The 20,738-nt window shown below is 50.9% G+C and overlaps 1 protein-coding gene across 3 annotated transcripts in view; it reads left to right on the forward strand.

Moving 5' to 3' along the window:
- Window positions 1-490: 490 nt before the first annotated feature.
- Window positions 491-20,738, forward strand: part of CMSS1 (cms1 ribosomal small subunit homolog) — a 239,726-nt gene continuing 219,478 nt past the window's right edge. For 2 of the 3 annotated variants that reach the window (XM_060172174.1, XM_060172177.1), the window contains exon 1: window positions 505-690. In XM_060172174.1, the coding sequence (XP_060028157.1) occupies window positions 634-690 (57 nt within the window). In that variant the 5' untranslated portion in view covers window positions 505-633. Of the gene's footprint in view, window positions 691-20,738 lie in introns of all 3 variants that reach the window. The other variant, XM_060172176.1, reaches the window with a different exon arrangement.

Below are 20,738 nucleotides of genomic sequence, written 5' to 3' on the forward strand. Positions count from 1 at the left end.
TTTTTGAAAGGCTGTGTTTGAGCGTCATCCTGCATATAAACCCATTCTCCTCGCCTGACGCCGGGCTGAGGCTCGGGCTCGCTCCTGTGCGAGTCCCGCGGCAGCCACGCGCGTCCTGCACGGACACAGCCGCGCGCTCGGCCCGGGCCGCACAAAACTCTCTTCGCATCGGCTGCCGCACTTTCCGCGCCGCCCTGCCGTGAAATAAAAGTAGACACGACAAGGTTCAGCTGCGTCTTGGCGACATGCGGCCTGCTTCTGGACGGTGCTTCTCCGTGTCTGCACGCTGCGGCTGGGAGATTACGTGGAGTTCCTCCGTGCGGAATCTGCGCCTCGGAGAGACCACACGCGTGTCCCGGGCGCCGGGCGGCGGCCGCCGGGTGTGTCGTCATCGCCGCGCGCCGGGCTCGTGTCGTCATCGCCGCGCGCCGGGCGCCGTGTCGTCATCGCCGCGCGCCGGGAGCCGTGTCGTCATCGCCGCGCGCCGGGAGCCGTGTCGTCATCGCCGCGCGCCGGCGGGCAACCCAGAGGCGTGGGTTCTCCGCGTGTTGTGACACCGGTCGCCGTTGGACGGAGGCTGCAGGAGTCGGCATCCCCGCGGTTTTCTTCGCGTGCCCGGCGTAGAGATGGCGGATGATCTGGGAGACGAATGGTGGAAGGAGCAGCCGTCGGGAGTCGCCGGAAGCCCAGGTGCCCCCTCGCCCGCGTCCCCTGTCCCGCCCGCCGTTCGCCGTTCGCCGTTCGCCGCCCGCCGGGGTCGCAGCCCGAGGGACACTGGCCGGTGGGACCCTGACGCGGATCTGTCCGCCGGTCAGGAAAGTCGCCGCCCTGGTCCCCGTCGTCGTTATTATTGCTGCCCGAGATTCCGTGATGGTGGGCCACACGGTGGGGGTGGGGGGGAGCCGGGCACAGTCCCACACGGCTCCCGCCACCAGGGACCCGTCCCCGCGCCTCCTCTGGATGCGCCCCTGGTCCTCACCCCTCTGGGAGCAGGGACCCAGATTCTTCATGGGGAGCAGAAGGTGGAGGTTCCGGCTTCTGTAGTTGCTTCTCCGCTGGACATGGGTGTCGGCAGGTGGATCCGCACCCCCAGCCTGTGTCTGTCTGTCTGTCTGTCCCTAGTGGGGCAGGGCTCTGGGGAGGGGGAGGCTCCAGGACACATGGTGACGGCGTCTGCCCAGGGAGGGCAGGGTGGCGTCATGGCAGCGTCTGCAACTTGGTGGCTGGAAGGCAGTGAGATATAAAGCGGGACCATTTGTTTAATAAACAGGAACAAAGGCAGGCAAAGAGCCCATGGGATTAGAGGTCTTGTCGTGGGGAGAAGCCGGGAAGTCTGTTTCAGGTCTGCTCCTAGGGGCCCGGGACTTGGGTGATCCTTGCCTGCGCCCGACCGCTGACATGCGGGTGTCTGAACGTCTTGCCTGGGGAGACGGTGTCAGAGCCGGGAACAGGACCAGACCGCCGGGCCGGGGCGAGAGCCGCTCGAGCCAGCCACGGGGAACGTGTCCAAATGCCACTGGCTGTTCACGCCGGCCGTATCGGTGCAGTTGAGGCGGCTTCCCTGTTCCTTGGGGCTTTTTATTTAGACAGTCAGTCTGGGCGTGCTGGCTTTGAGCGACACAGACACTGGGCAGCGTGCACCTGAGTGAAATTGCGACCCAGCATCATTCTTAAGAGTTTGCGGTCTCCCTGCTTTCCTTTTTTTTTTTTTTTTTTTTTTTTTTTTTTTTACCAGAGCACTGCTCAGCTCTGGCTTATGGTGGTGCGGGGGGATTGAACCTGGGACTTTGGAGCCCCGGGCATGAGAGTCTTTTTGCATAACCATGATGCCGTCTACCCCTACCCTCCTCTCCTTGTTTTTATTTGTAAAGTCAGGTTAGAGACAGTGCTGTTGCCTAAGTTTGCTCTGCTGATGAAGTGAGATAATACAAGGGCTCTGGCGACTACTTGGTGCACGGTGGGTGCAAGCCACTGTTTGTCTTGCTGTCATCATCACGATCGTGTTCTTTGGGTATTTAGAGCGCAAGGGAAATTTGGATAGGCATCGTCTCTTGGAACGTGAGAACTGAAGAGGCCAAATAACTTGGCGAGTTCACATTAGCTGGTGTCTGCAGCCAGACTGGGATTCCACGATTCAGACTGCGCCCACCGACCCACTACGCACCAGAGAGCTGTACCACACCGGGCCCCAGCATGGCATCTGGCACGTCGTGGTGTTTGCTAGTCATCAGCAGAGGGGACCTGCACTAGACTCGACAACTCTCCGTAGACATCATTTCTCACCCAGTATAAACACGTCCGAGAGGGGAAGGTCACGTTCTAGAATTTCGCCAGGACTGGCCGAGAGTCCGTCTGCTGGGTCTGCAGCCCGTTCATCCTCCCCCGGCAGCGGGGCCTGCAAACCACCGGCGGCACGGCAGGCGCGTTTCATTTCACTTAGTTTCCTTAGTCCCTGCTTGTCCTGAGAGAGAGTCTGGACTGGCCAGGGAAGTAACCCAGGAATCCCGTGCCAGAGACGCCTGGTTGGATCCGTGGTGCTGTATGCTCCGGGGCGGCAACCTAGCTTCTCTCTTGCTCATGTGAGACTCTCACACGAAGTCCATTTTAAAATTTTTGACATGATGTATGCTGAACAGGACATATAGAATTACAAGGTACATGCAAAAATATCAACGTGGATGGGGGCAGCGTGAAATATCCCGTAGCCGACCAAAGACCAAAGTAGATACCTTCTTGGTGTGAAGCTGAAGACTGAAAGAGTATCCGGCCTGCCAGTGGCACAGCTGATGGAAGGCCCGTGCTCAAGGACACGGGTTCAAGCCCCCGACACCCATCTGCAGTGGGGAAGCTTCACAAATGGTGAAGCAGGGATGTAGGTGTCTGTTTTCCCTTCCCTGTCTCCCCCTTCCTTCTCAATTTCCCTAAAAAGTTAAAAGGAAAGAGAGGAGAAAAAAGAGAGAAAGATGATCAGGAATGGTAGATTTGTACAGTCTATAACTCTGGTGGTAATAAAATAATAATAAATCCTGAAAGAATATCCTTCTTAGGGGCCAGGTAGTAGTGCACCTGGTTAAACACATACATTACAGTGTACAGGGACCTGGGTTCAAACCCCTGGCACCCCCCCCCCCCCCCCCCGCTGCAGGGGGAAAACTTTCCAGGCAGTAAAGCAGAGCTGCAGGTGTCTCCATCCTCCCTCCTCCTCTCCCTGCCTCCCTCTTTGCCTCCTTTTCCCTCTCATTTCTGTCTCTTTGCATTCAAGAAATAATTTTTTTAAAAAAGAATATCATTCTTGGCACCAATTTTGTGATTTATGGGGTGTATCTGAGTGTCAGCAGTTGGAATGTCCCCTTGATCGCTCGTTTTAAGGAGTGAGCACTGACTGTTCCCCCTTTAGGCAAGATTTTTGTATCTGTTCATGGTGAGAGAAACAGTGAAGATGCGGGAGACAGACTAGAGCACTCAGTTCTGGCTCCTTGTGGGGCTCGGGTTTGAACTTGGGACCTGTGGGGCTTTGGGTGTGTAAGTCGGCGGGTGCTCTGACAGGGTGCCCCGGCCCTTACTTTCCCTTATTTCAGCGATCTGTCCATTCACCACACATCAGTGGTCAGCAGGCAGCTCTGTGTGTCTTGACTTCCCGGGCTGGGTTGGGGCTGGGGGCAGCTGAAGAGTGACTCAGGGCGCTTCATGGGGAGGCTCTTTGCCATCTGCAGGCAGCACAGCCCCCTCCTGGAGGCCTCTCACACACTCCCCAACGCAGTCGGAATCACTCGCTGCCGTCTCTTACCGGGTGTCCTGCCAGAAAACTGAAGCAGGAAGTCTGCTGCTGCGTGTGGCACAGGGTTGAAGCTGGTGGCACTGGCCGCCGGGGAGAGCCCCCGCGCAGGGTGCCGCCTTCCCCGCTCCCTGTGTGCCGGGGGCCAGGCCCAGCAGGCTATGTGGGTCAGCCTAGAGGAGGAGGGGCGTCAGCCAAGAATGAAGAAAGAGAGGCGAGCGGGTTGATGCTGAATTAAGCTCAAGCAGACGTCTCTGTCACACTCAAGCAGAACTTTATTTTTATAGACTCATAAGGCTTAGATCATTTCAAACAAAAATACCAAGGTATTGATTATTAGAACAAAAATCACCAAGTAAGAACAGCACAGGTAGGGAACACCTCCTGCTTGTGGAACAGTCACATTCCAGGGGCACTTTCCTCCCTAGAGGTCACATCACAGTTTCTGTGTCTTTTGTTTTTCCTGTACCTGTGTGCTAGGCACATGTCCTATTGATTAAGATTAATATTCTGTATGTTTATGCCATCCTCTTGCCCCTATGCATCAAAAGACAATGGTTCATAGAAAGTTCCAGCTTGTTATGTTACTAGGGGCCTTAAACAAATTGAGCAGCCCATTTTTCATAAAATCTGTTCCATTGTTTGATGAAGGAGTTTTGTTTTATCCCTTACTGAGAAGGCACCAAGGTGGTGCTGACCTGGCCGGCCTCTCCATGATGTTCAGCTCTCTAGCTGGAATCCATCTTCTTTGTGTGCTCACTGTGTGACCTAGGCTCTCCTGTGCTATTCCTGCATGAGAAGTGGGAGCACAGTGGTGGGTGGGAGATTAAAAGGCCCATTGTATCTAGGCAGGTACCAGAACTTCCCATTTATTAATTATGCTGTGTAAGGTGGCCCCTCCGCTGTGGGAAGCAGCAATCTTTCTCTATATTTTAGTGGGAACACTAAAGGAAGTGGTGTAGATAAAGGGGAAACATTTCTTCCTATTGGGGCCTCCTGAAAAATTCTGCATGACTGCTACTGCTTGTCCCATTATGATCAGTCCTACAGAGTGCGGTGCAGGTTTTGTCATTCTTTTTGTCATTTGCTCAGGCTCTGAGCCTGGCCACAGGTCAGTATTATTAAGACCACACAGAGCTGAATCATGGCAAAGGGCGAGATGGTTTCAGTTTGGCCTGGAGAGTCCAGCCGCACTGAACTTCCTGCGAAGCTGACGCCGTGTCCAGAGCTCACCTGGGGGCACCTGTGCCATCTGTGTGCGAACTCACGTAGCGGGCAGAGGCCATTAGCCCCGGAAACACAGCTATGCGTGCATCTTTCTGTGGCCTCAGGACCTCACACTGTGTGTGATTTTCCTGCTTCGGGTTGATGCATTCTTACTTCAGAGAGGGAGACCGAGGAGGAGAGTCACCACACCTTCCTGCCAGAAATGCTGAAGAAGGGGTGCTCCACGCTGGGATACTCAGGGTGTGCGGGTCTTGTTCCCCCTCCGTGGTACTCGTGGTCTGCAGCAGTCAGGCGTGGCAGGTGTCCTCCATCGGAAAAGCAGGTGCAGAGTCCTGAACTCTGGTGTCGACTGTCGTAGGCGCTGAGGGGGACTGAGGGAGACTGAGGGAGAAAATGCATCCTGCTTCCATTCTGGTGTTGTCTTAAGAAAAAACCACCGGGACAACAATTCCTGTTTTCTTAGTTGTTGAGTAGTATGCCAGCTCCCCCTGGCTTCTGCTTAACCATATGCCTATATAGGGATAGATCTGATCCCATTCAAAGCTTTGGTCTATTTACATAAATCACTTTTACATTTACATAAAGCACCACCCTCCCTCCAGGGCATTGGTGGTTTAGTGGTAGAATTCTCACCTGCTCCACCCCCTCTCCTTGTCACACCCTGATCCCTTCCTTGTCACACCCTGATATTCCACCAGTCACTTTTCGCTCCACCCTCTCTATGTCACATCCTGTTTCCACCCTACTTGGAGAGTATAAAAACAGCTGCTCTTCTGATTAAAGACACTTGGAAATTGCTCTCCGGCTCTGAGAGTTCCAGAGTGTATCTCCTGCGGAGTTAGTGCAGCTCGAGTTCCTGATCCCTCTCCCACGCAGCAGCCTAGATCGGCTCCAGTTGAGTTCTCTCCAACCCAGAGAGCACTAGCTCGGGAAGAAGTACCCTCAGGCTATCCTGGCACTTAGTGGATATTAAAATGAGTGATTTTCTTTTTTTGACTGTTAACTGTCCCAACTTGTTAATGAAAGCAGCAGTGCTTAAAATGGGCTACCTCACAGCCATGGCAATGATTCTCTCGCTCGGTTTGTACAGGAGGGACAACTCACCCAAAAAACCAAATGCCAGAGTCAGACCACACACCGCACACCACACGCGCGACCGTGTGCTCAGCCACTCCTCGACTCATTGTGCCTTCACTTCCGTAACCGAGTACTGCCACCCTTCTCCGACGCCTGGCCCTGAGAAGCCATAGTTTCTGATCTCAGAGAATGATTTTAATTGCCTTGCCGTCTTGATGGGCGTAATCAGGCTGTCTTTAATGCAATTAGTAAGTTCACCGGCACATTTTAGCAGAACGTGAATCAGTTCTTCTGCGCCTTTCGGAAAAGTGATGAACTCTTCCCACAAACTTAGTCCTCCTGTGGTGAGTGACAGATCGTCCTATCTGGGGCTGGATTATGTAATTGAACAACAGAGAGTTCGGGATGTGCGCTGGGCCCACACATCTAAGTGCAACACGCTCCCGGCCATGCTCTTGTCTCAGGACGGTGTCCACAGGTCCGGCCATTGTGAAGGCGCCGGCGTGTCTGCTGCCTTCCCTTTCCATGGGAAATCTGCCCCTCTGTACGCGTCTCCAGAGGCAGTTTCAGCCTCCCAGCCGTGTCCATGTGGTCTGTTGGCAGTCCTTACCTTGTCCCTCCCACGTGGAGGAGAGTGCTGGAGGTGACAGGCCTTAGGATGTGGAGTCTCCTGCAGCCACCTCGGAAAGTGGGCTTCGCCATCAGGGGGCCTTTAGGGGCAGCCCTAGTGATGCTGGTAGATTTTGCCAGGGGGATCTGTGCTGGGGTTCTCTGCTTGCATGCCCCCTTGATCTTGCATGAAACAAGAACAAAAGGTAGTTAGTATCTAGCCAGTGGAGAAGCAGACAGAGCTCACTTTGCAGGGCCTTGTGCCTTTGCAGCCCCTCACTTCCGGGGAAATAGCAGAGCACATCTGCTCAAGGTGAAGGGAGGACTTCCAGAGAAGAGTTCTGTCAGCCTGTGCCCTGCAGTTGCCGTGAGCAGCTCGGCACGCTACACACATCTAGAGGTGGTGACCTGCCTTTCTCGCTTCTTCACAGGCACACAAGAATAGTGCCCTGGGAGGCGGGTGGTGGCGCACCTGGTTGAGTGCAAAGACCCGGGTTTGAGCCCCCAGCCTCCACCTGCAGGGGGAGGCTTTGTGAGTGGTGAAGCAGGGCTGCAGGGGTCTCTCTGTCTCTCTCCCTCTGTATCACCCCCTTGTATCTATCCAATAAAAAATAACATACAAAAAAATTAATTTCTGTCTTGGTGACAGGGAAGAGAAGGAACACAGGATTCATACTCCCAACTTACTGATCAGATAATTAGCTTTTGGGTAAAAACTACTTTTTGATGTTTTGAAATGTTCTGTGTTACTATATTTATAATAGTACATAAGGTTCCCTCTTGTTCCCAGGACATAGTAATCATGAGATTTTTTTATTCCTGCATCTTCTCCTAGTGTGTCAAGGTATAATATTATTCATCATGCCGTTGGTTCATGAGATGTTTAGCAGTTATCACATGCTTTCAACAGAAGACATCAGAACTGTAAGACAGGTTGCCACTGACGACACGTCATGTGATATCCGACCATGGAATGAAAATATTGACGATGGTAACTATATAAAAATGATCTACTGGGAGTCGGGCGGTAGCGCAGCCGGTTAAGCACAGGTGGCGCAAAGCCCAAGGACCGGCATAAGGATCCCGGTTCGAACCCCGGCTCCCCACCTGCAGGGGAGTCGCTTTACAGGCGGTGAAGCAGGTCTGCAGGAGTCTGTCTTTCTCTCCTCCTCTCTGTCTTCCCCTCCTCTCTCCATTTCTCTCTGTCCTATCCAACAACGACAACAACAATAATAACTACAACAATAAAACAACAAGGGCAACAAAAGGGAATAAATAAATAAAATAAGTATTTTTAAAAAATGATCTACTTACTTCCATTAAGAAACAGAAAATTGAGTGCTTGCACTCTGAACCCTTTGTTCTTGTGAGGAGATGCTACAGGAATTTCCTCTCAGGTCCTGTGAAGACTGAGCAAAAAACTAGTGAGTTAGGGGACAGGTAGAAGTCATCTGAGCATGTTAGGAACAAAAGATTAACCACTTTATACCCTTTCAACTTAATTGGTACTGCTGTTAAAAGGAGTGGAAGGAATGAAATTTCATGTAAGTTTAGAAGTCACCCAGAAAAAGAATATTTCCATCCTTGCAAAATAGCAAAGGGTTTTGAAAGAGATGATGTGAGCTTGAAAGAGTAAGAAACAGAGAGAAAAGAAGAAATGCAAAAGTGTTAACAGCTTATGCCTGTGGCAGTAGGACTGCAAGTGATTTTGAACACTTGCTTTTCGTACTTGTCTGTTTTTGCCAAATTTATTTTATTTTTTTAATGTCACACTGTACTATGAATTTTTTTTTTTTTTTTTTTTTTTTTTTTTGCTTAAACTATTTTTCAAGTTAAAAAAAACAGTGCCTTACTCTTGGAAGGTAGAGATTGCCGGAGAAAAGTTAATTTCAACTAGGGATAAGGAAGTGTGGTCAGGAGCTTCCTGAAGAAAGTAGCGAATACACTGGGCCCCCAAGACCTTAGAGGCTCTTACAGCAGGAGTGGGGCAGAATCAGAGCAGGGCACTGTCTGCAGGAGTGGGGAGAGTCAGAGCAGGGCAGTGTCAGCAGGAGTGGGGAGAGTCAGAGCAGGGCAGGGCACTGTCAGCAGCGACACTCTAGTATCACATGAGTCACCTTGGTACATTGGTTGATTTAATTTTTTTTAAATCTTTTTTTTTTATTTATTCCCTTTTGTTTTTATTGTTGTTGTTATTGATGTCATCGTTATTGGATAAAACACAGAAATGGAGAGAGGAGGGGAAGACAGGGAGGGGGAGAGAAAGACAGACACCTGCGGACCTGCTTCACCACCTGTGAAGCGACCCCCCTGCAGGTGGGGAGCCGGGAGCTCGAACTGGGATCCTTATGCCGGTCCTTGTGCTCTGCGCCAATCAAGTTCTATCTGCTGTGCTAGCGCGCGACTCCTTGGTCTATTTAAATTATATATATATATATATATATATATATATATATATATATATATATATATATGTATGTATGTATTTATATATCCCTTCACCTGGTGAAGGAAGGGTGAAGCCAGAGCAGTCCTGAGCGCTGGTGAGCACTGGCACAGGAGGCTGACCCTGTGCTGTCTCCCTGACCGTCTCTAGGCACACCGGCTCCATCTCTGTTTCTAGCTACCAGAAGAACAGAAAAATGTCTGGGCCTTAGTACTGGTGCCGGCCTTTTCTCTGTACTTGCTCCTGAGCTGAGCGGATGAGCTGGGATGCTGACAGCAGCTCTTCCCAAGTGGTATTGCAGCCTTTCAGTTGACCTCATGGTCTCCTTTTCATTTCTGTGTATCAAACCCCCCAGAGCTTATTTTCTGTGACTCATTCATTTTGGTGCTAGGAATCTTTTTCAAGAATAATCAGAGATGCAAGTGAGGCTGTTTGAGTTAGCCTCATTTACATGAGTGAAAAGGAACCCGACTGAAGGCCCCCACGGTCAGGGTGGGGTGAGCGAGTCGCGCTGAAGCCGTATGAGAGTATCACGCCTTACTGCTGACAGCCTGGACGCTGCAAGGGAAGGTCTGTGTCCATGTGAGACGCAGGGATGAGGCTGTGAAGAGTAACTACTCGGAGGCATAGCAGTGCTAGGGATTCGCTGGCTTGTGGAGTTCTAGGTTCTTTGTATTTTTTTATATTTTCTGTATTCTCTATGAATTTTTTTTCCCATTTCTGTACCCAGTATAGGAACAAGAAGAGATGAGGTCACTTCTGTGGTTGTGACCCGTATTCGCTAAGTCAGCAGCAGTCGCAGCTGCAGTCAGCATCAGCGACGGGCCGATTCAAGCTGGCTGATAGGACGGACATGGACTGATTCGGCCTCCGGCACGTCCACTAACTGTTTCAGTCTGGGTCGGTTCTCCTACTTACTGTACACAGTTCTCAGCTGAGGCTGCAGAGGGTCCCTGAGTGTTGTGACTCGTTCGTGTGCGCGTGTGCTCAGAGCGCGTGCTGACTGGCTTCTCCGCGCCCCTCCTCTGCAGGCACCCTGCCTCTGGGAGACGCTGCGGCCAGGCCGCACGTGGAGGTGGCTTTCAGTCCCTTCCGCCTGGTGCTCTGGCCACTGAGTCCAGCACCGTGAATGAAGTTTGTCAGAATCACTGCTGGGCAATTTGCAAGCCGTGCAGCGACCCAGATCAGCTGGCTCAGACCATCTTCTAGCTACGATGGAGACACATGACTTCGTGAGCCCGCAACGTATTCAGAACCGAGCTCGTGCAGATAGTCAACAGGCCTGGGTCGCAGTGTCGGGCGGCTCGTATCAGTGAAGACAGTGGACTCCCTCCCGGTTAGCAGACATTTCACTGAGCACAAGGAGCTGGGTTCCAGCCTCCACACCCCACCTGCAGAGGGTCCATTTCATGAGTGGTTAAGCGGGTCTGCAGGGGTCTCTTTCTCTCCCTCCACCTCCCCATCTTCTCTCAATTTCTCTCTATTCTAACTAGGAAAAAAAAATGGCCACCAGGAGCCGTGGATTCATAGCGCTGGCCCCGAGTGCCAGCAATAACTCTGGTGACAATAAAAAAGAATGAAATGATGATGGTGAATACATTTTAAAAGGTCAAAAAAAAGTGTGGTTTCAGATGGTGGTCCTTGGTAGGACCAGTTACCCAAAAGTTACTGGATTCCCACTCTTTCTATGCTGCTAATATTTATAAATCAATGTTCTGGGGTTTTTTTTGGGGGTGTGTGTGTTTTTTTCTTAACAGATTTTTTAAATTTCTAAACATTTCTTTATTATTGGATAGAGATGGAGAGAAATTGAGAGGGGAGAGGAGAGAGAGACACCTGCAGCCCTGCCTCACCATTTGTGAAGCTTTCCCCCTGCAGGTGGGGACCAGGGGCTTGAACCTGGGTCCTTGCACACGGCAGTACGTGCTCTTAACCAAGTGTGCCACCCCCTGGCCCTGTTTTTTTTGTTTTGATAGCCTTGATTTAACTGTAATTTTTACCCACTAGATGGCAGCAAAGACCAGCTATTTAATGTTTTTTTATTTATTGGCTAGAAGCAGCCAGAAGTCGGCAGGGTAGAGAGGGGGAGAGAGACAGACAACCTGCCTCACCACTCGTGAAGCTTTTTCCCTACAGGTGGGGATCGGGGGGCTCGAACCTGGGTCCTTGCACACTGTAACATGTGCGCTCAACCAGGCGCACCACCACCTGTGTTGCTGCTATATTTATAATAGCACATAAGGTTCCCTCTTGTTCCCAGGACATAGTAATCATGAGATTTCTTTATTCCTGCATCTTCTAGTGTGTCAAGGTATAATATTATTCATCATGCCGTTGGTTCATGAGATGTTTAGCAGTTATCACATGCTTTCGACAAAAGACATCAGAACTGTGAGACAGGTTGCCACTGACGACACGTCATGTGATATCCGACCATGGAGTGAAAATGTTGACAATGGCGACTATGTGAAAACGATCTACTTGCTCGCATTAAGAAACAGAAGATTGAGTGCTTGCACTCTGAGCCCTTTGTTCTTCTTTCTTTTTTCTTTTATTTATTTATTCCCTTTTGTTGCCCTTGTTGTTTTGTTGTAGTTATTGTTGTTGTCGTTGATGTCATTGTTGTTGTTGGCTAGGACAGAGAGAAATGGAGAGAGGAGGGGCAGACAGAGAGGGGGAGAGAAAGACAGACACCTGCAGACCTGCTTCACTGCCTGTGAAGCGACTCCCCTGCAGGTGGGGAGCTGGGGGCTCGAACCGGGATCCTTACGCCTGTCCTTGTGCTTTGCACCACTTGCGCTTAACCCGCTGCGCTACCGCCCGACTTCCTTATCTGTTTATTTTTAAAGACTTTTTTTCATGGTCTGGGAGGTGGCGCAGTAGATAGGGCATTGGATTCTCAACTTTGAGGTCCCAAGTTCGATCCCCGGCAGCACATGTGCCAGAGTGATGGCTAGTTCTTTCTCTCCTCTATCTTTTCATAAAAGATAAATATATATTAAAAAAAATTTTTTTTTCCTTTTATGAATTTTATACTTGGGCATATTTCAGTAAATGAAGTCTGAGATTTTAAATCATGTCATCTCTTAGATCATTCTTACAGAGCATTATGCCAAAAAGCTCCAAAGACATGCCATCCAAATCAGGAAAGCTCACTGCTAGCGGAGGCCGTGCAGATGGCTCTTTCTGGACCACACAGTCAGTGCTCAGAGCCGAAAGCTCCTGGCTCCCAGCAGCGAGCAGATGTCTTGGAAGAGACTGAGCAAGTCGGAAACCTCATTCGTGGGGCGCGGGGGGCGTTGAGGTTTGATTTTCACAAGTTACTTCAGTGCAGCGTGGAGATTGGGGTTTGGAATGGGTTACAGTTCTAAAGATGCTGAGTTCAGTGAGGTAAGGGCACTGGCTTTCTATAGGGAGCAGTGAGAAGGAAAACAAGGTGTGAGGTGATGTAGTTAGTAAGTTCTGATTGCTTACTGGGCCCATGGCTTCTGGAAGGAGTCAGGGCCAACTTCAAGACGCCCTGCCTAGTGAGTCATTAGACGGCAGTGAGCATTTGAGACCCAAAGGACAGAAAGGCCCAACTGCCTTCTGTTTCATGTGACGTCTTAGATTGATGTCCAGCACCTACTGGGCCCTTGTGCTCGTTCATGTTACGGGGGGGCTGCAAATGTCCGAACGCTTCTTTTCTCCAGGTAAGACAATCCTGTAAGAAAGCAGCGTTCCTCGACTACTTCCTGCTCTCGGGAGCTACAGGGAACTTCATGCACCTTCCGCGCTAGAAGCTGACGGCGCGAGTCCCAGGGGCCTGCGTGTCCTCTGGGGCCCAGCTTCGGCATGCCTGGGCAGGGCAGCGTCTCCCAGTGCTCGTTTCCTCCCTGTCTGCTGGGAAGTACAGCGGCGGTGCTGGGTGTGGTGCGGACACGGAGGAGACGCCGGGCGGAGACTGCGAATCCTGCTGCCTTCTTTCTCCCTGCTCTGCGCCCTCGGGGGTCGCTGCCCTCGGGGGTCGCTGCCAACGTTGTGGGTCGGGAATCACAGACGCTGAGTCCGGCAGATAGCCCAGAGTTTTATAGGCTGCTGCGACTCTTCCTTTCTCCCTCTCTCTCTCCTTTTCCTGAGAGCATTCTAGTTACACAGGAAGACGTTTATCAGTCTAGATTTTATAGTCCCTACGGCCAGGGGTCCCTCAGAAGGGAAGGAAGGAAAGGACAGTTGGTTAGCTCACTGCTCTTCCTCTCCAGCGAGAGGAGGTTTGGTAAAAGAGAGTCACCCCGAGTCTGAGGTGACGGCTGGACGCCACAGCCACTGTTCTGTTCTCTCAGTCACTTGTCTGTGTGTGTGTGTGTGTGTGTGTGTGTGTGTGTGTGTGTCTGTGTCTGTGTCTGTGTCTGTGGTAGTTACACCAGGGGCAGAGCAGTCAGACCAGCAGGAAACATCCAAGCTTCGCATTCAGATTCTTCCTGACCCGCTTGTTAACATTCTGGGCCCAAACAGGCAGAGAATCCGAGAAGTCGTACGGCCGCATGAGATCTCCCAGCCTTGAACTCCTGGCTGTCACCTTTCCGCTTCTGGGCCGCTCTCCCCACGGTGCCTTTTCTCCCTCTGCATGCATTTTCCTAGCTTCGTTCTGGCCTGGCGCCGCTGTCACCCTGTGTCCAGGGGCTGGTGCTGACAAGCCCAGAGCTGTTAGGATCACCTTTGTCTTTCTCTGGGTGTCTGTTCTTTTTTTCCCCTGCTATTATCCATATTTTCTGACTTTGTCATCACTTGCTGAGGAAGTGTCGGGCTCCACATTTGCTGTCACAGGCCGCATGTCCACATTTCCCCAAGCAGGTGTTCGTAGCTCCCACTCCGCACACGGGGCACCAGATCTCCGGCTCGGCTCCTCTGCTCTTGTTTGTCCTTTTCCCCGGAGCCCTGCTCAGCTCTGGGTCCCGGTGGGGTGGGGCATTGAGCCAGTATGCTGTCTCCGCCTGCCCGATGCCCGTCTGGTCCTGTTCTTAAGATGTCTCTTACTGATCATTTACTTTACTCCCTGCAGACCTGCTTCACCGCTTAGGAAGCGACTCCCCTGCAGGTGGGGAGCCGGGCCTGGAGCCGGGATCCTTACTCCGGTCCTTCACTTTGCACCACCCGCCCTTAACCTGCTGCACTGCTCCTGACCCCCTTGTTTTTGTTTTTTAAATGACCTTGCAGAAGTTCATTGGCCCTGACACTCTGTGCTGTGTGTCTGTGAAAAGAAAAGGTCCAGCCAGCAGGCCTGCAGCTAAGCACAGGACATTTGTGTCGTTTCTGTCCCCGCAGCGTGTAGGGTCTCTGTGAGAGACAGGCCCTGGGGTCTGACGTGTGCCAGGCTGGCAGGGGAGTCAGATGCAGACCCCGTGGTGGGTTCTGAAGGTCTTCTGAGCATGTGGAAATCTGCAGAGCTTCAGGTTCTGAGGAAGGGATTAGGGTCGCACAGCCAGATATTAATGAGAGAGGAGCGGGAGGACACGAGAACAGGAGAACAGCATCAGATCGGAGCAGCGCCCCTGAGGCCTGGGTCAGAGAGAAGCGGAGACACCATCACCTTCCAGCAGCGGGTGAGTGGCAGACGCGCTGGGGCCTGCACTCGGACGAGGAGCCCCGCGCGTTGGGGCGGGGTACAGTGGCGGAAGGTTAGGCCAGATGACCGGCCGGGTCACGTAGTGGGGTCAGGAGCAGAGTGGGGTGACTGGAGGGCGATGGCCCACCACCGGGAGGGACCTGAGAACAGTGAGTGCGCTGACCACAGGCCCAGTGCCAGCTTGGAGGTGCAGCTGAGTCTCCGTGTGCAGCTTTGATCTGTGCTGACACCCTGGAACGTTCTGCTTTGAGAACCCGCAGAATCCTAGATGCCGCTCATGTGGCCGAGATGGCCAGTGCGAAACTGCACTTGCTTTCCGCCTGCCTCGCCTCTCCCTCTTTTCTTTTCTTTTTTTTCCTTCCCCACCACAGGGATTCTGTGTCCCTCTCCAGACCTAAGAAGGCAAGTTCGGCTGTGCCCCGTCCTGTACCTCCATTCCCTTCACAAGCTCCCCGTTACTACCTAACCAGTGTGAGAGCAGCCCCCAGAGGCGCGTCTCCTGGCTGTGAACGGTGCTGGGTGCTGGGTGCTGGGTGACTGGTTAGCCAGGCGGGGAGAGGAGATCCTGCCCTCTCCTCTAGTGGCTGGGCTGGCTCCTTGGCCATTGTGTCTGCAGTGAACAGACAGACCGCAAGCCCTTGCTTTCTGTGTGTGTGTGTGTGTGGGTGGGGGCAACGCCTGTCGGCACTGGGCACATTTCCTTCCTGGTGGTCAGAGAAGCCCTGGAATGGGGCCACAGTTGACGGGCGGACCAGAAGAATGCTCAGAACTGACCCTTGTCCTGCCCAGCACTTTCACTAGCCTTTCTACAGGTGCCGTCTTTCTCGTTCCTTTCTTCCTGTTGTTCACCAGAGCACTGATCAGCTCTGACTTCCAGTGGCACCTGGACCTGGGATTGAACCTGGACCCTGTGGTGCGTTCGGCTTGCAAGTCTCGCACAAACTCCTGGCCCCTCGTTAACCTTCTTAAAAGCTAAAAATCAGTAACCCTGATCTCATTTAGATCTTCCAAAAGTTCGGTGGTAAATATGTGTTGTTCTTATAACCAGGAGAAGCTTTGATGGAGATTATAATGTCTGTATGTCTTTCTGAGCGCTGCCGTTGTTCTCAGGGTGATCTCTGTCCATGGACAACTCCTTCCCTTTTTGCTCTGAATGGGGCCACCAAGTGTTTCGGTGTCTGCATTGGACCATTTAAAAATCTGTTGTGGGGCCAGGCAGCGGCACGGTCAGCTGAATCCACAGTATGATGTGCAAGGGCCCAGGTTCAAGCCCCTAGCTTCTGCCTGTGGGGTGGGGGAAGGCTTCTCAAGCTGTGAAACTGCTACTGGAGTGTATGTGTATGTCTCTCCCCCTTCCCTCCCAGTTTCTACCTCTACTCAATAAATAAACAGATTTTTAAAAATCTGTTTTAGTTAATTCCTATTTTTATAAAACCACTTTTCTGGTGTGTCAAAACTAACTTACATCAATGAATTCAGACGAGAACACTTTAAAGACAGAGAACAATAGAATAGTTTGTTGTCGTTGTTGTTTTAAAAGCAAAAGCAAAAGGTTGGGCCGTCCTCATTTCTGAGGCATCATGGCTTTTGAGCTGCTTCCTGAGGTGCTGCTCTCTGCCCTGCTGGCTCTGGACACCCCTGGGAGAATGGCAGGAGGATTCAGTGTGAGCCGGACTGTTGCCCTGCTGCCCGGGGTCCTGACTGCAGAGTGATCTAAAGACCAGCAGCCAGGCAGATAAATCCCAGTCCTCCTCCTCAGGCTGTTTAAAGCGTTTCGGGGGCCACCGGCTTCCCCTAGAGGAATGCACGTCCTGCCTTGGGCTGGGTAAGCCACCTGGGAAAGTGGCGCTCGGCTTCCGCAGAGGGAAAGAAGGCCCACCGCCACCGGGCTGGAGTCGCCGTGTTCTCTGGCTGGGGCATCTGCACCTGACCACCTACAGCCTTGCTCAGCTCTCGGATCACCCTGACAACCGTGTGTGGTAGTGAATCAGAGGCGTCAGCTTCTGGTGCGGCCAGCCAGCCACCTCCGGAGGGAGACACCTGCTTGCACAGTCACTGTCGCCACTGCGGGGCTCTAACTGCTGCAGTCACATTGGCTGTGGCGCAGGCTGGCCTCTGGCTGCTCTCCTTGCTCTGGGAGCGGTTTCTGACGGGAGGTTTGCTTTTCCCTGTCGCCTCCCCACGGGACCAACCTCCCCACCTGCAGGGGAGTCGCTTCACAGGCGGTGAAGCAGGTCTGCAGGTGTCTTTCTCTCCCCCTCTCTGTCTTCCCCGCCTCTCTCCATTTCTCTCTGTCCTATTCAACAACGACATCAATAACAACAACAATACTGACAACAATAAAAAAATAAGGGCAACAAAAGGGAATAAATAAAATAAATATAAAAAAAAAGAGAAGAAAAAAAGGTCTTCATGCTTGAGATTCTGAGCTTCCAGGTTCAATTCCCAGCACCACCATAAGCCAGAGCTCATCAGCGCTCTGTTCTCTCCCTCTCCACCACCCACGTATCTCTTTCATTAGACATAAATGATAAAATAAAAAGTAATAAGTCTTTTTCCCCTGCTTCTGTTTCACACGAGACTTACTTTGTAGAGATTCAGAGTCCTCAGTGTGTCCTGGAGCCCTGCCTCCCCAGAGCCCTGCCCCACCAGGGAAAGAACAGAGACAGGCTGGGGGTGTGGACCCACCTGCCAACACCCATGTCCAGCGGAGAAGGAAATACAGAAGCCAGACCTCCCACCTTCTGCTCCCCATAAAGATCCTGGGTCCATCCTTCCAGAGGGATAAAGAACAGGGAAGCTTCCAATGGAGGGGATGGGGATCTGGCACTGTCTGGAATTACACTGTTACAGTTATACTTCTTACAATTTTGTAAATCAATATTAAGTCACTAGTAAAGATAAAACATTAGAAATAGATTCTGAGTGAGCTAAGTTACTTAAGGTACGTTTTGTGTGGAACTGCACTTCAGTCAATAACAGTCATGGAATCTTTATCTAAAGTCTAAAAGTTTTTAATTGAGCATCCTTTTCTGATGCTCTCACGAGGCAACTGTTTTGTCCTGGGCATCTGGCACTGTGAGACTGCTACCGGATAGTCTGTGCGGTGGTGCCCTGCCATCCCATCCTCTGCTGCGTACAGATACCCTCCTCTCTGTGGAAAGACACAACTGTAGTATCAATGTCTTTCTAGTAAGAAGAATGACTGGTTTTCCCAGTGTCCCCAGAACACTGATCCTTTCAGAGAAACCCTTGCCGTTTCTTAGACTAGAAGAAGTGGTTGTCTGTGATAGATGGGGTCCTGTGGCTAGAGAGGTGAGAGCTGGGAGGCTGAGTGAAGAAAACTCATTTTGAAGCTGCAGCTCTGGCCAGTGAAAGTGAGCTACTGCTCCTCTCCCCTCAGGCGTGTACAACGGTAGTGTATCTCCCGAGCCTCTCGGGGCCTCTCCCGTGCATGAATACAGCTCTCCACCCTTAATAGCCGAGATGAAGATGTTCTGGTGTCGCTTCCTCTCTCTCGGTCCTCAAAGCTGTTCTGTGATCACGTGCATATGGAGAAGAAAGTTCTGCAAACCTCCTAGACACACGCATGCAAACACACAGAAAACATCTTTTGAGTTAAAGGCGAAAGCTACAGAACATTTTATAGAAAAGGAAGGTCATGCTTGATTTTTTTTTTTCCAGCAGTGATGTAGTTTATAACAAACTTTAATTAATAACCCTTTAGTAATCTATGCATTTTTTTTAATGGAAAGATTTGTGTCTAAGTTTTTCTTTTCTTTCTTTTTTCTTTTTCTTTTTTTTAGATTTTGTTTATGAGAAAGATAGGAGGAGAGAGAAAGAACCAGACATCGCTCTGGCACATGTGCTGCCGGGGATCGAACTCGGGACCTCATGCTTGAGAGTCCAAAGCTTTACCACCGCGCCACCTCCTGGACCACTCATTTGTGCATGTTATTTATCTCTCTGCTCCCAAACATTGATATTGATACATGTGATCTCTCTGAAGGACTCTTCCCAGTGTAGGAATCTATAAAGAGGTTTGGTTTCACCAAAGTAAAAGACTCTGGGGTGGGTGGGTGGGTGGGGAGAATACAGGTCCATGAAGGATGATAAATGACCTAGTGGGGGTTGTATTGTTAAATGGGAAACTGGGGAATGTTATGCATGTACAAACTATTGTATTTACTGTTGAATGTAAAACATTAATTCCCCAATAAAGAAAGAAATTTTTAAAAAAATAAGAGGTTTGGTTTCTCGCAAGCATGGTAGCTTTCCAGTGATACTAATCACTCGGGAAGTCTGTTTTTAGTTACGTCTAGAAAAGATGGTGAAGCGAGAGTCTGCGCCTTGCAGTCAGAGAACTTGTGCTGCTTGCTTTATTCCCCCTCATCACTGGAGTTCACATTGCAGAACGTGACCTGGCGTGCGTGCCTCCAGCTCACGTGCGCGCGCCCGTCGCACCTCGAGAGGGGCTAAGAATTGCTGTGCCGGGACACCGAGATTAGCCACCTCTGCCTCTTCACTGCCTTCTCTCAGTGTCCTGGAAATTAATTAACTCATTGTGTGCCATTATGTGACAGAGGCTGAAAAGTACTGAAGGGACTGTTCTTTAATTCATCCTTGTTTCTGTTGACAAGTTTATGATCAGCATTACATGCAACTTTTTTTTTTTAAATTTTCTTCTTTATTCCCTTTTGTTACCCTTGTTGTTTTATTGTAGTTATTGTTGTTGTTATTGTTGTAATCATTGTTGGATAGGACAGAGAGAAATGGAGAGAGGAGGGGAAGACAGAGAGGGGGAGAGAAAGACAGACGCCTGCAGACCTGCTTCACCGCCTGGGAAGCAAACCCCCCCACCCCCGCATGTTCGACAGGGGCTCGAACCGGAATCCTTAGTCGGTCCTTGTGCTTATCGCCTCCTGCACTTAACCTGCTGCGCTACCGCCTGACTCCGTACATGCAACTTTCTTTTGAAGCCATATTATAAGATACTGTTTCACACACTTGTAAATCTCACCACGCACCCGGCTCGGGTCACAGTGCCACCGCACCAGAGACACGCCTCCCCTGACTTCCTACAGCCCATGTGCTCTGTGCAGTCTGCCAGAGCATCTCCCAGCAGCATTGTCAGCATCTCACTTTGAAATACTTGGGAAATGAGGCCGTCCCTCCTAAGGCTCTCGCCCAAGGTGACTCAGGAAAAGACCATTTAGACCATGTATGTTGTAATACAGTTAGGCCTCTGCCTGTCCCCAAGATAAATGTCTTTCAAACAGAAGCTTTCTCATCCATCACCAGCCCAGCTCTCATCCAGATGTTCTTAATGATGTGAGGAGGCAAGCCCGCTGTGTTGGTGCTCAGAGCGTCACCATGGAAGTGTTTCTGTCAACAAAGTCTTGCTTCACTATCAGGAAATTGATTTCACAGGGAAAAACTATGAAAGGTTCTTTTTACTTCTAAAGATCGTCACAGTTTGCTTGGGTGTTTAAACTAGTCATGCTTAAAAATCAATTGACAGTAAACTTGACCGTATTAAACAAACAAACAAGCAAACAAAACGTAGTGACTAGGTTGAAAAAGTGAGAATGGAAAGAAGTCATTTGTGTGAAATCATCTGTGTGGAATGTGACTGGGACCAGACTTAGACTTTAGCATAGCCCTCTGAAAATCGCTGCTCTTTGCTGCGGGAGTACAGGCGTCCTCTGAGCCGGATATGAGAGTTTGTGTTGCCCTCTCCGTTTTTCTCACCTGCCCTTTAGTGGCCTAACAATGAAGAAGTTAAGTGTCTTACTTCTCTCAACTAATACACCATGTTTTTTTTTTTTTTGGGGGGGGGGGTTAAATCAAGAGCAGCATTCTCTGTAGCTGTGTTGGTGATTATCTTTGGCCTTAGTTTGCTGGTTAAGAGAGTAAAACATGACAGCACCGTCAACTTGTGAGTCAGCCCACCTAGGTGCACCACCTTCCATTACCCAAAGGGGCAAGGATGGCGTCTT

This window comes from Erinaceus europaeus, chromosome 14 (assembly GCF_950295315.1).
Source record: "Erinaceus europaeus chromosome 14, mEriEur2.1, whole genome shotgun sequence".
NCBI classification, from domain to species: domain Eukaryota; kingdom Metazoa; phylum Chordata; class Mammalia; order Eulipotyphla; family Erinaceidae; genus Erinaceus; species Erinaceus europaeus.